Source organism: Typopeltis vanoorti, chromosome 7 (genome assembly GCF_054136105.1).
Source record: "Typopeltis vanoorti isolate ZY-2024b chromosome 7, IOZ_Tvanoo_1.0, whole genome shotgun sequence".
NCBI lineage: Eukaryota > Metazoa > Arthropoda > Arachnida > Uropygi > Thelyphonidae > Typopeltis > Typopeltis vanoorti.
In genome coordinates, this window is record NC_143555.1 from 128,241,196 (window position 1) to 128,255,045 (window position 13,850).

The window sequence follows — 13,850 nt, forward strand, 5'->3', positions numbered from 1 at the left end:
AACTATCCTTCAGCTTGGAGCTAGTGTGCTCTTTGTATGGTTAACATACAAAGAACTGTCTGTAGCTCTTAGTAATGCATTGGGTTGGAAAGCCCTAGATTCTGATCCCATCTAGGATATGCTTTATTAAGTCCCTTCATAAGGGCTTTTTAACTGAAGATGTTAGCTGATCTCATACAGAGCTAGAGGGTTTGCATCCTTCAGAACCAGCAAGAAACCACTCAGAAAACACAATTAGTAGATAATACTTTTACACAACAATTTTATACAATTATATTTGTATAAAACCTTTCACCAGCCTAATATTTATGTAACATTAGTTTATTTTGCTTCAAATGCTAAATTAAAGAAGCACCAGTCAACTACCAGTAATACGACAATGATTGCATCATCAAGTACTGCAGGCTGTTTGGGTTAACATGATTGGTTATGGTTATGTGGTATGAGAGCCTGGCCTAGAATCATATGATTAATATAAATGATGTGCATGCATGAGGCACTATGTTAGCTACTTACTTAACTAGAGTCTAGTAAAGTAAATACACATACTGGCTACTAAATTAGAAACTTATTTTATGTATATGCATGCAGCTGCCAACACCAATCCTCTTCAGTTCCCTGTGCAATAAGTTCAGTGAAATATAGTCCAGAAAAGCCTTCATTAAATGCTTTGTCAGTTGCTGCACAAGTTCTGTTTGTCCATACAAGCCTTCTCAGACAATAGTAATCTCATTTTCCTGAAGACTATCTTAGGACCACAGTTATGGGTCTTAAACAATCAATGTGGGTTATTTTTCCACTGATTAAACACCTGGAATATCTCACTTTTTGAGAAACCAGTCATCTCATCTGTTTTCAAAATCGTAGTTCTAACCAGATAGGCACCCACAGTAAGCCCTTTATTGAACCCAAAAAGATCCTTTGTTTTTCCATTGTGATCAACACTATTGACAATTACTAACCAGCAGCATTCTTAAACAGTTGCTTAGAGCACATGGTGATGCATGTGACCAAGTATTTTTCACTATGTAAGTGTGGTTTATGTATATCTGCATGAAGGTTTCTAATTCAGTGGCCAATATGTTTCATTACTAGAACAGAAGCTGCACTGTTAAGTTTAGCTATTCCAACTTCAATAAGTTTGGCTTGAATTTTTATTAATTACCGTTTGATTTTTCACAGTGTCATGTTGCCAAAGAAATCTTTTCATCCTCTGATGCAAAGAGGGCTAAAATAGCTACAGCAAAGCAAAAATTATATGTAATTTGGATTCACATGAACAGGTGATATCCATTGCTGTATATGGTGAGATTCTTTTGAATGAGTCCACGGTACAGGTAGATTAAAAAGACATCTCAACATTAAACATTCATTGCTGTCAAACAGATGTACAGCTTTTCTTACATTTGTGACACCAGAATGTAAATCAAGCAGAGTTTATGTCTAGTGTAACAAAAGTTTCCAAGAAGCATTGGAAATCATCTGTCTCGTTGTTAGGCTTATTGTGAAGGCCAAGCAGCCCACACAATCGCTGAAAGTGTGATAATGCCGTGGTAAGAAATAATTATGTTAGGTGAAGCTGCTGCTAAAGATGTGAAAATTCCTTTGTCTAATAGTATGATCACTCATTAAATTGAAGATATGTCTTGCCATATTTTGTCCCAACTTCAGGTAAAATTATTAGCAAGTGTAGGCTTTGCTCTACAACTCAACGAGTCCACAGATATCAGAGGGAAGACTCAGTTTCTGGTATGTGTCAGATACATTGATGACAAATACATTGCTGAAAATTTTCTATTTTGCAGAGAAATTCCTGGTCATACAACAAGAGAAGAGGTTTTTAAAGTGACCATGAAATTTTTTTGAGGAAGAATATCAGCAGTCGAAAGACTGCATTATTATTTGCATAGATGGAACAGTTGTCATGACTGGTAGTGAAAAGATTTCTGGCCAAAGTAAAATAGTAAAATCATGATGTAAAAACCAGTCATTTTTTTCTGCATTAGGAAGCCCTAGTTGCAAAAACATTAACACTGGAACTCAAATTAGTGCTTGATTCATCTGTAAAAACTATCAACTTTATTAAGTCCCTTCCACTGAAGTTACATCTGTTTGAAGTATTATGTGAAGAAATGGGAGATGACCATACAAATCTGTTTCTGCATGCAGAAGTACGTTAAGTGAATCATGTCAAAGTTTTGTTACATGCAAGCTCAGAGAACAGGCGAAGTTATTTTTAACTTCTGAGAGCTGTGATTTTGAATATTACATCAGCAATAAGTGTGGTGGGCAAAACTCTTTTATATCTGACAGACATTTTCCAATCTAAATGAATTGAATACAAAAATGCAGGGTAGAAATGAATTTCTGCTGTCTGTTATAGATATGCTTTGTGGCTTCCAGCTGAAATTAGTACTGTAGCAAAAAATAATTGCACAAGGAATGTTAGAGATGTTTCCACTTGCAACAGCTGATGAAGCAGGCAAAAGTTTGCTGCTTACTTTTCTGACATTAATGTTGCACAATATATTTAGGTGAGGAATTTGTTCAGTCAGGCATCTGTAGCAGGTGCCACTGAATTGGACCTAGCTACTCAAGAACACTTGACTGAGCTGAGCATGTGTCATACTTGGACAAATTGGCTAATTGTTGATGAAGATTTTAGACATGTTGTTTGTTTCAATTCTGTTGCTAGCCTGGTTGGCTGAGTGGTTGGTGTACCTGCTCTTCAACCAACTGGTCCCGGTTTGAATCCCGTTGTGGGCATGGATGTTTGTAATTGTCTTTAGGTGGGAGATGAATTTCATCTCCCAGTGTGAGACCACCTGCTTGCTTATTGGAAACCAGAAATGACTTGAAAAAATTTCATGTTTGGTCTCTAGAGCAAGGTTCCAGACTATGTAAAATAAATAAATGAAAAATACAAAAAAAAAAAAAAAGATAAAAATACAAAAAAAAATATCCCTATAGTATAAAATGTACTATAGATTTAATTACTATAGTACTATAAAATGTACTATATCACCTTTTGTAGGTGATAACCACACACACAAAATTGCTACCACTTACTTATGTGAGTTGGACTTTTCTAACCTTACTTGAATTAAGACCAAATTGAGATCCAAACTTCAGTCAGTAGAACATGAATTAAGAGTGTTTGTCCGATCTCCTACCATGAATAAAGATCTGTGCCTTCAAGCAGGTTCACATTTCACATTGAAAACGATGCACTTACATAATAAAGTTTAAAATCTCTCTCTCTCTCAAAATTTTCATTTTTGTCATGTCTTACTACAAAAATCTATATTGTAATAGAATTTGAATATAGTTAGTGTAGTGTAAACTGTAAAATTTTATAAATCTATGGTTAATTACATGAGAGATTGGCATTAAGAACACAGTGTGCCACAGTCCGAAAAAGTTTGCAAACCACTGTTCTAGCCTCATAACATTAATTGTAATTCCAAAGAGCAACAGCATGCCCAAAGGTATCAGTGCACACACTCCATTTCCTTCTCTTCCAACTCTTTATTCCTTCACTATGGGAAGAAAAAAAAATGGAATTCCTAGTCTAGTTATTCAAGCTCAATCTCTTATTTTGTTATAGAAATTCATCCAACATCCATCACATCTGTTTGAACTACTTAGTTTTAGACTCCTTCTAATGTGTGGCATTGAGCATTCACGATCAGAACAATTCAAAACCTTTTAAAAAGCAAACCTCTCATTTTGATTTTCACTTGTTCAGTATCTCTCGGCTCATTTTGTTCATTTATTTGTTGTCTTTACCTGTTCTCTAAACTCCAGATATTCTGTTGTAAATATCAATTTTGTTTAATTAAATCGACAGTAAAGTTGCATAATTACTGTACAATAGTATTTTGGGTGAGTATGGATTAGATAAGCCAGGAACCTTGCTCAAAAGATCAAACACAGGAAAATAATAAATTAATGTTGTTTTAATATTTGGAATTATTTTTTTATATTGGATTAGAATGTTGCATTCATAATATTAATTCAGTAAATGTTTAGATTTGAATTTATAATATGTGTTATCCAGCCAAATCAAAAACCAATTTTATAGAAATTCTTAAGCAATTTCAAAAATGTGTTATACTTCCTGAAAAACAAATCAGTTTGGGTTCTTATTAATTTCGGCTTTTCTTGTTTGCATGCAATGTACAAAAACCAGATTGAAAAAAAAAAAAAACTGTCACTATACTTCCACAGTTTAATGAATCGTTTAGATGGAATGCTGCCATTACCAGGTTTGTCCATCTGTCTGTCATTAGGTCGCAGCTGGAGTAAGATGCTTATCCAAGCATCTTAGGTCTTTCATTATCACAACCATTCATTGCTCATGGTCTTCCTGTAGGTCTTTTCATTTCATGTTGCTTGTATTTGTAAGTAGTCAGCCAAACTATTCAGTTTTCTTACTTATAAATGATAGAATGCTGGGTACTTGAAACTGGTTTTGTAGTTCCCTGTATGTTTTTTGTTCATAGTCTGGTGCCAGTATACAGTTGTTATAAATACGGTTTAAAAATTTTTCATAATTAAGCCTTTATGATAATTATGTTTTTGAATCTTAATATACCCATTCTTTATTCGATGGCATTAATATTTGAATTGCTTTTTCTTTTACAGCAGCTGTATTTGTCAAGCAGTGATAATCTAGAGGAGTCATACAGTGATAGTGCAGTTTTTGATAACAATGATATATCAATTTGTGTGGTATGCCAAGTGTCACATGTATCATGTGCACTTCTTCCATGTAGACATACTTGTGTTTGCTGGCAATGTTTTTCAAAATTGGATAAGTGTCCTATGTGCCGTGGAGCAATTCATTCATATTTCTTAGTGAGACAAGATAGTTCAGTGCCTGATGCACAAACTGTTCATATAACACCTTCTCCTACTGGATGGCGACAGTGGATAGTACATGCAAATGACAGGCTAAATGAGTGGCTAGGGTTTAACTGATTTATTATAATTTGCATTCATGCTCTTTTGGATATGTTAAAACCCTGGAAGAAATGATGGTTTTTTATTTTCTTAAGAAAGTGGATTCAATTTATAAAATATTACAGCCACACAAATTTGTATAGTATGTAACATATATAATAAACTGTTTAAATTATTATTTTCTACTGCAGAAATCTGCAAATGTTTATTTATACATAGTACATCATAGTTAATTCATCATCATCATCATCATCATCAAATTCCTGCCATGTACCCTCAAGGGGTGTACAGGATATGACAGTACTACATGAAAAAATTACATCATTACTAACTTCCTATCTACAATTTTCCTCAAAATCAGTCTGTTACTTGTCAAGACTCCAACATTATCAGATCTTATATTTCTATCGTCTAAGGCACTTTGTACCGTATCAATCCACCTATATCTTGGTCTTCCTCTGGGTCGTTTTCCTGCCAACCTGGCAGAGAACCTTTCCTCTCCCATTCTATTTAAGTGACCATACCACCTGAGATTAGCTCTGCTAACGCATTCCTGGATGCTGACAATGTCAAGTTCTTTCCTAATATCCTCATTTTTAATATGATATTGCCATTGATGCCATCTGTTCACGCCTCTAATCTTTCTCAGGACTCTCATATCTGCAGTCTCTAGTCTTTGGTCAAGTGTTTTACTTCTGACCCAGCTCTCAGATCCATAAGTTAAAACTGGTTTGAACAGTGGTCTTGTATACAGCTAATTTAGTGTTCCGACTAATTTCTTTCTTATTCCATATGAATTTATTCAATTGACTTACCACCATACCAGCTTTGCTGATTCTGTTGTCAATTTCTATATTTAATTTACCATCTTCAGTAAAAATCGTACCTAAGTAGCTGAAATGTTTTACTTGTTCCACAGGTTCTCCATTCACAACACAGTTGACATTTTCAATGATTCTGCCTATTTTCATTGTCTTTGTCTTTTTATTGCTGACCTTCATACAATATCTATTACAACAGCTATTCAATTTAGTCAGAGAATCTTGCAGACTTGTAGCGGATTTATTTAGAAGTATAACATCATCCGCATAAAGCAAAGAGCTGACATTAACATCTCCAATTTTGATATCAGGTTTAATACCACATTCCTTCATAATGTGATCCATATAGATAATGAATAACAGAGGGGATAATGTACATCCTTGTCTCACACCAGATTTAACATTAAACCATCTTCCTGTACTGCCTTCAATTCTATCTGCTGACTTACAACTCAAATAAAGACTAAGTATTGCTTGATATAATGCCCCATTGACACCATATAACTGCAGTGTATTGAATAGCTTCTCTCTTGGCACCTTGTCATATGCCTTTTCCATATCGACAAAACTTAAATACAGATCTTTGTTGTATTCCCATGCTTTCTCGACTATTTGTCGTAAAGTGAAGATCTGATCCTGACAGCCTCTATTTGGCCTGAATCCAGCTTGTTCTTCACCAAGCTTTTCTTCCACAATTCTTCTCAACCGTTTCTCAAGTATACTTGCATAGATCTTGCCAGGAACACTCAGTAGGAAAATACCTCTGTAATTCTCACATTCAGTTTTATTTCCCTTTTTGACACCATATAACTGCAGTGTATTGAATAGCTTCTCTATTAGCACCTTGTCATATGCCTTTTCCATATCGACAAAACTTAAATACAGATCTTTGTTGTATTCCCATGCTTTCTCGACTATTTGTCGTAAAGTGAAGATCTGATCCTGACAGCCTCTATTTGGCCTGAATCCAGCTTGTTCTTCACCAAGCTTTTCTTCCACAATTCTTCTCAACCGTTTCTCAAGTATACTTGCATAGATCTTGCCAGGAACACTCAGTAGGGAAATACCTCAGTAATTCTCACATTCAGTTTTATTTCCCTTTTTATATATGGGTACCATGAGAGCTGTACTCCAATCATCAGGAATTCATCCCTCTGTCCAGGCTTTCTGAACTATGCAGTGCAGCCACTGTAAGACTTTTATACCACCATACTTCAGCATTTCTGGTCGAATATCATCTACTCCTGCTGCCTTTCCACATTTCAAGCCTTTGATAGCTTTTTCTACTTCAAGTATGGATATGTATTCCTGACTGCATGCCTGGTCAGTGTTTTTTATCACTGTGCTGTCATCACTGCTTGTTTCATTTAGCAGTTTTTCAAAGTAATTACTCCATACTTCAAGGATATATTTTCCTCCTGTTTTCATGTCACATTTATCATCTCTAACTCCTTTTACAGCACTCTTTCCTCCATTCCTAAGGTTCTTCAACAACCTCCAGAATATTTTGCCACCTTCCTGATATTTATTTTCTATATTCTTGCCAAATCCTCCCATGATTTTTGTTTAGCTAGTTTTACACACTGTTTAGTTTTCTTACATTTGTCTCTGTATTCTGTAAGAGTAAAAGCTGACTTATTTGCCAGGAACTTTTGATATGCTTTCTTCTTTTCCTTCACTGCCTCTTTAACTTCCTGTGTCCACCAGGGAGTTCTGATTTTTTTATCGTTGCAGACAACCTCACCACATGCCTCTCTGGCAGAATCAATCAATGTTTTCTTCAGAGTTTGCCACTGAATCTCCAAGGTTTGATTCCTGTTCTCAAAGTCTTTCATTTTCTTTTCAATAATCTTTCTGTATTTTAGTCTACAGTTCATATCTGAGAGCTGCTCAACTTTTATGCACTTTAAAACTTTCTTACATGTTATTCTTTTCAATACGAAATTCAGTTTTATCCTGCTCAAGACTAAATAGTGATCACTTCCAATTTCAAATCCTCTGTACACTCTGGTGTCCTGCAACAGGGAGAAAACATCACTATCAACAATAACATAGTCAATGAGACTTTTCTTATTCCTAGCCTCTTATCTCCATGTGAATTTGTGCACATTTTTATGTTGGAACATAGTGTTAGTAATAACCAGTCCATGTCCTGAGCAGAAATCCAACAGATATTTGCCATTATTATTAGCTTTGCTCTTTTCTCCAAATTTTCCCAAAATATTTTTGTATGTCTCACAATCATTTCCTACTCTGCTATTTAGATCCCCAACAAGGACCAACTTTTCCCTTTTCATTGTGTCAGTTGCTTTTTCTAGAACGTCAAAAAATTCCTCCACTTCTACCTTAGTAGAGCCTTCTGTGGGACCATAGGCACAAATAAGTCTCATTGTCCAGTTCCCCATTCTCATATTTGTCCACATTACTCTACTTGAGACTGACTGCCATTCAAGAAGATTAGCCTTGTATTTTGTGTTGAATACTATGGCTACTCCTTCTTTTCCTTGATTGTCATTGCCTGAATATAACATTTTGTATTTATTGCTCAGAAAGATCTCACCAGTTTTGGTCTTTTTTGTTTCAGTCACCCCTATTATGTCGATCTGGTACTTATCTAATTCCTCAGCTAGCTCCATTTCTTTGCCATTCAGGCTTCTTACGTTGATAGTACCGATCTTTAACTCTGGTGATGTTGAGTTGGGGTTTGTATTCAGATTTGTTCCAGTAACTGACTTTTCGCTGTTCGCCCTGGTTCCCTGGCGAAAACAACGGGGACCTTGTTTAACCGGGTGACGCCCCAGTTGGCATGAAATTTTGTGATGTTGTACCATCATTTTTTATTTTGGTTTAACCAATAAGAATACAATTTGGTCGGCTAAATCCCAGATTGCTAGCCCATCCTCGTTCGTTCAGTATCAAAGTAGATACCCAACAGGGTGAACCACGAGAAGGTGAGGATTGGACATTAGGTCAGAAGCCCTGGTCGGTTCTCCGCATTCCTTTAAAGGCTATGTCGAGGTCTCCTCTCAGTTATACAGCTTTGACCCTTAAGCACCCCTATAGTTAATTCAATATTTTTAATTCATCATACCTTATAATTCAAAGTAGGATCTTGTTCTTCCATCTTGATTGGTATGGATACTTTTTTTTTGTTTGATCATTTGAAATAAGATTGATTTTAACTTGAATGCATTTACATTCCCTGTAATAATTTAGTTTTTAAATACATTTGAAATTTATAAGACTGTACTGGTGATTAGTTTACGGAATTAACAACGCATATAAAGTATATTAATTAAAGGTAACTTTAATGAATAACTTCTGTATTTTGGCAACATCACATTGCCATCTTCAGGAACATAAAGATATGGTATGTGCATGCAGGCACTAACACAAAGCAAATGAGGAAGAAAGCAAGAAACTAATATTGTTCCTAAATTCCTAATGGTGCCCTCTGGCGGGCTAATTTGGTAGTCTTGGCAGTTGGGCTGAAGTTCTCATAATGTAAGTCTCCCAAATTTGGGATAGTTTCATGCACCCAAATTTGTTGAGGTTAGGAACGTTTTTTAGAGCTGCTGAAGATTCTTTGAATAATCTTTCGTATTTAAACTTGCTGCAATGAATTATTTTTGTTTTCTTCCAACGAATTTTATGGTGGGTATCTAAGGCATGGTCTGCCAGCCCAGAGCAGCTGTACTGGTGGAACCAGATGTGGTCTTGGTGTTCTGAAATCCTGATATTTGTTGTTCTGCCTGTTTGGCCAAAGTAGGACAATTTGCAGCTGCAAGGGACCTGGTATACACCAGGTAGGTCTATGGGAAGTGGTTGGTCTTTGGTAGAGCGGATAAGGGATGCCAACTTTTTATATGGTCTGTAACAGGAAGTAAGGTCATATTTTTGATTAGAACTCAGATTAGAACTCTCCACAGACTCCTTAAGAAGGTCACTTCTTGGCCTGTGGAAGTCACCAACAAACTAAAACCTTATAACACTAGACCCCCCCCCCCCCGATTATATGGACTCCCAAAAATACATAAACAAAATGTGCCATTGCGTCCCATAGTGGATGGCATTGATTCCCCAACATATAAATTAGCCAAACATTTAGCCAAAATGCTCACTCACTACACTGGCAACACACCATCACACATAAAAAAACTCAGCCCACTTTAAAGCCAGTATAGAAAACCTCACGCTCCAACACACTGACATAATGGTCAGTTTTGACATCTCCTCCCTATTCACTAATGTCCCACTCAAAGAAACCCTAGAGCTCATCCAAGCCAAGTTTCCTTCCGATATCTCAGCCCTATTTCAGTTCACAATGAACTCGGGCTATTTCGTTTGGCAAGGAAAGTTCTACAAACAGATTGAGGGTACAGCCATGGGTTCACCGCTTTCCCCACCCTTGGCCAATTTCTTTATGGAGACATTTGAAGAGAAAGCCTTAAACTCCGCCCCACAAAAACCCACTATTTGGCTTCGTTATGTGGATGATGTGTTTGCTATTTGGCCACATGGCTCAGACACACTCCACTCCTTCCTAACACACTTAAACAACCAACACCCCAGAGTCCAGTTCACCTTAGAAAAAGAGGAAAACAACACCCTCCCCTTCCTAGACACTTTAATCACCCGCCAGCTTGATGGATCTTTGGTTTTCTCTGTTCACAGAAAACCCACCCATACTGGCAGATACATTCACCAGCATTCCCCCTCACAACAATATGGGGTTATAAAAACACTATATAACAGGGCAAAATTAATCTGCTCAGATGACAAGGCCCTAACTACTGAACTAAACCACCACATCCTCAACACTTTCTTAGCCAATGGCTATAACCCCAAAAAATACTAAAACCAGTAAACCACAACCCCCCTCGCCCCCTCCACAATAAAGATTACACCAAGTCTATCACCATCCCCTACATCCAGGGCACCTCTGAGAAAATAACCAATATCCTCAAAAAATATGACCTTACTTCCTGTTACAGACCATATAAAAAGTTGGCATCCCTTATCCGCTCTACCAAAGACCAACCACTTCCCCTAGACCTACCTGGTGTATACCAGGTCCCTTGCAGCTGCAAATTGTCCTACTTTGGCCAAACAGGCAGAACAACAAATATCAGGATTTCAGAACACCAAGACCACATCCGGTTCCACCAGTACAGCCGCTCTGGGCTGGCAGACCATGGCTTAGATACCCACCATAAAATTCGTTGGAAGAAAACAAAAATAATTCATCGCAGCAAGTTTAAATACGAAAGATTATTCAAAGAATCTTCAGCAGCTCTAAAAAACGTTCCTAACCTCGACAAATTTGGGTGCATGAAACTACCCCAAATTTGGGAGACTTACATTATGAGAACTTCAGCCCAACTGCCAAGACTACCAAATTAGCCCGCCAGAGGGCACCATTAGGACTTTAGGAACGATATTAGTTTCTTGCTTTCTTCCTCATTTGCTTTGTGTTAGTGCCTGCGTGCACATACCATATCTTTATGTTCCTGAAGATGGCAATGTGACGTTGCCGAAATATAGAAGTTATTCATTAAAGTTACCTTTATTTAATATACTTTATATGCATTGTTAATTTTGTAAACTAATCACCAGTTATGTCTGACCAACGTATAAGCCTTGCTACTAGAATATAAGACTGTAGCAACTGAAGAAAAAAGTTTTTCATATATGAATTCTTGTTTGACCTATAAAAGCTTTAGACTCAAACTTCATGTCACTTATAATTTCAGTATCAGTATGTCATTGGCAGATGAAGAACCTATTGTAGCTGGATTCATTTCTTCACTCTTGAAAAATCAGTTCTTGCTGCTGCTTTCATGGCAAAAAAAAAGAAAAAAGTGCAGAAACAAAGAGAAGTGTATATGCCATATGCAGCTAATACATTGTTTACATGGTCCTTATCGAAGCATACTTAAGAAGATTGTTACTATGATTCTTCCATCAGCTGACACCAGACGGTATCAGCTGTCTGCCATACTCTCTCTCTCTCTCTCCTTTCTTCCTGGATCGCTATTAAAACATTGATGGCTTTGGGAACTATATCTGATTGGCCAGGGGTGGGGATTGGCAGCCTATTACTCTTCAAAAGTTTGTTTGGGCTAAACAGTCTCACCTGCTACCATTAAGAAATGTCTTAGGGGATATTTTAGTAGGACGATTTCATATCCTAAGACCTTTAAGGTAGTTTTATGATGATATAAACCAAAGTAATCAGCTTACAACAATCTGTCACAGTTCATTTAAATTGTGTGCATTAGTCTGTGCAAACATCCCTTGCTAAAGTATTAACGTATAAAACTTATGTATACTTATTTGTTTATTATCAATCATGCTTTTCAGGGTTGAATCCATGTCTGATAATGGTACCTTTTGCTGGTTCTAGCAATAACCATCCACACAGCACAGATATTGGTCTAGGTTTTGCAACCTTTTATGTGTAGGATGTTTTGTGCATTATGTTTCAATATAATGCACAAAACAAAGTTATGTTAAAACTATGCTTAGTATGATTCAATATTTATTTTTATTGAAATAATGTGTAAATTTCAGCTTGGTAGGATTTGAAGTTTTCTTATTGGAAATCAACATTTATTTTGCTGGATAATTTTCAATTAATATGAAAGTTAAAATTCAACCTCCTACTGTGCAAGCATGAATATTAGAGATTTTACAAATGTAAATTTACATAGTCATATAAACCAAGTACAACTGTTGAAATGACAAAACCGAAATACTATTGGTGTTGGAAGTTTTTTCCCACTTGGTTAGACTATAATAAATTTAGTTTAATCCTTTATCCAAGTGTAAGCAAACAAAGTTTGCATCTGAAGTATCTTCAGGACTGAGGCAACTCATGGTAAAGGTGGACCAAGCTCTCATCACTCCTTGTCTCAGTATCTTCTATAATGCAAAGCACATCTATGTGCTTTGCATTATAGAAGTTGCAGTTTAAGCAAATTATTTCTTTAATGATGTAACAATTTGTGTGAAATATACTGTTTCTTTTATTATAACATTTCATTTTATGAGTGCCTCTGTAGTGCAATTGGAAAAATGAGAGCTTGGTCCACCTTTACCACGAGTTGCCTCAGTCCTGAAGATACTTCAGACACAAACTTTGTTTGCTTACACTTGGATAAAGGATTAAACTAAATTTATTATACAAAATACTATTGTTGCCTCTGGGTGTTTAAAAAATCGCTTCAGTGTAGTATAGTGTACAATACTGCCATCTGTTGCACATGGCCATTTTTTTTGGAATTGCAGTTTAAGCAAATTATTTCTTTAATGTAACAATTTGCATGAAATATACTGTTTCTTTTATTATAACATTTCATTTCATGAGTGCCTCTGTAGTGCAATTGAAAAAACGATGGTACATTGCTCCCTTTGATTGGAAAAGGCCCGAATTTGATTCTCGTTGTGATGAGAAGATCTTTATATGGGCTTTTACAAATGAAGCTAAGAAGGTGAGATTTTCTCCTGGAAACTTGGGTTTTTCATCCTGCATACAGCAAATAAATCAACCATCAGAACATATGTTCATCATATGTTCTGATGGTCGATGTTAATCATGAACATGTGTTGATATATGTTCATGATTAACATATAATGATGAATGATAGATGCTGTTGATGGTTGTGTACAGTGAAAGTTAAGCAGTAGAAGAAACAGTGGATGTTTGTAGCAGAGTGCTCTCCTGCAACAAGTCCTTGGACTTCTTGAAGGTGTTGCATAATAGTAGTAATTTAATATATGACTGATAAATACATGATTTATAAATTCCTGTCATTATCATTCTGTATTTCTTAAATAAAAGAGAAAATCTGGAATATATATTTTTATCTTAGTGAAAAAGTTAAGCATTTAACTTTTCTAAAATCTAAATTTTCTCAAATTAGATTCAGTATGCAGATTGCCAAGCCCCTAGTAGCTGCATGTCTATAAAAAAAATATAATTAATGCATGTGATTACACCATTTAAATGTACTGACTAACTCATTTATACTTTTTGAATCACTTGATATGACAGGCCGTTAA

The 13,850-nt window shown here is 36.0% G+C and overlaps 1 protein-coding gene across 4 annotated transcripts in view; it reads left to right on the forward strand.

The window, feature by feature from the left end:
• The window catches only part of LOC150105063 (cell growth regulator with RING finger domain protein 1-like), a 112,360-nt gene extending 107,217 nt beyond the window's left edge, over window positions 1-5,143 (forward strand). For all 4 annotated transcript variants that reach the window (XM_090396123.1, XM_090396122.1, XM_090396121.1 and 1 more), the window contains exon 6: window positions 4,648-5,143. In XM_090396123.1, the coding sequence (XP_090252249.1) occupies window positions 4,648-4,983 (336 nt within the window). In that variant the 3' untranslated portion in view covers window positions 4,984-5,143. The remainder of the gene's footprint in view (window positions 1-4,647) is intronic.
• Window positions 5,144-13,850: the final 8,707 nt, after the last annotated feature.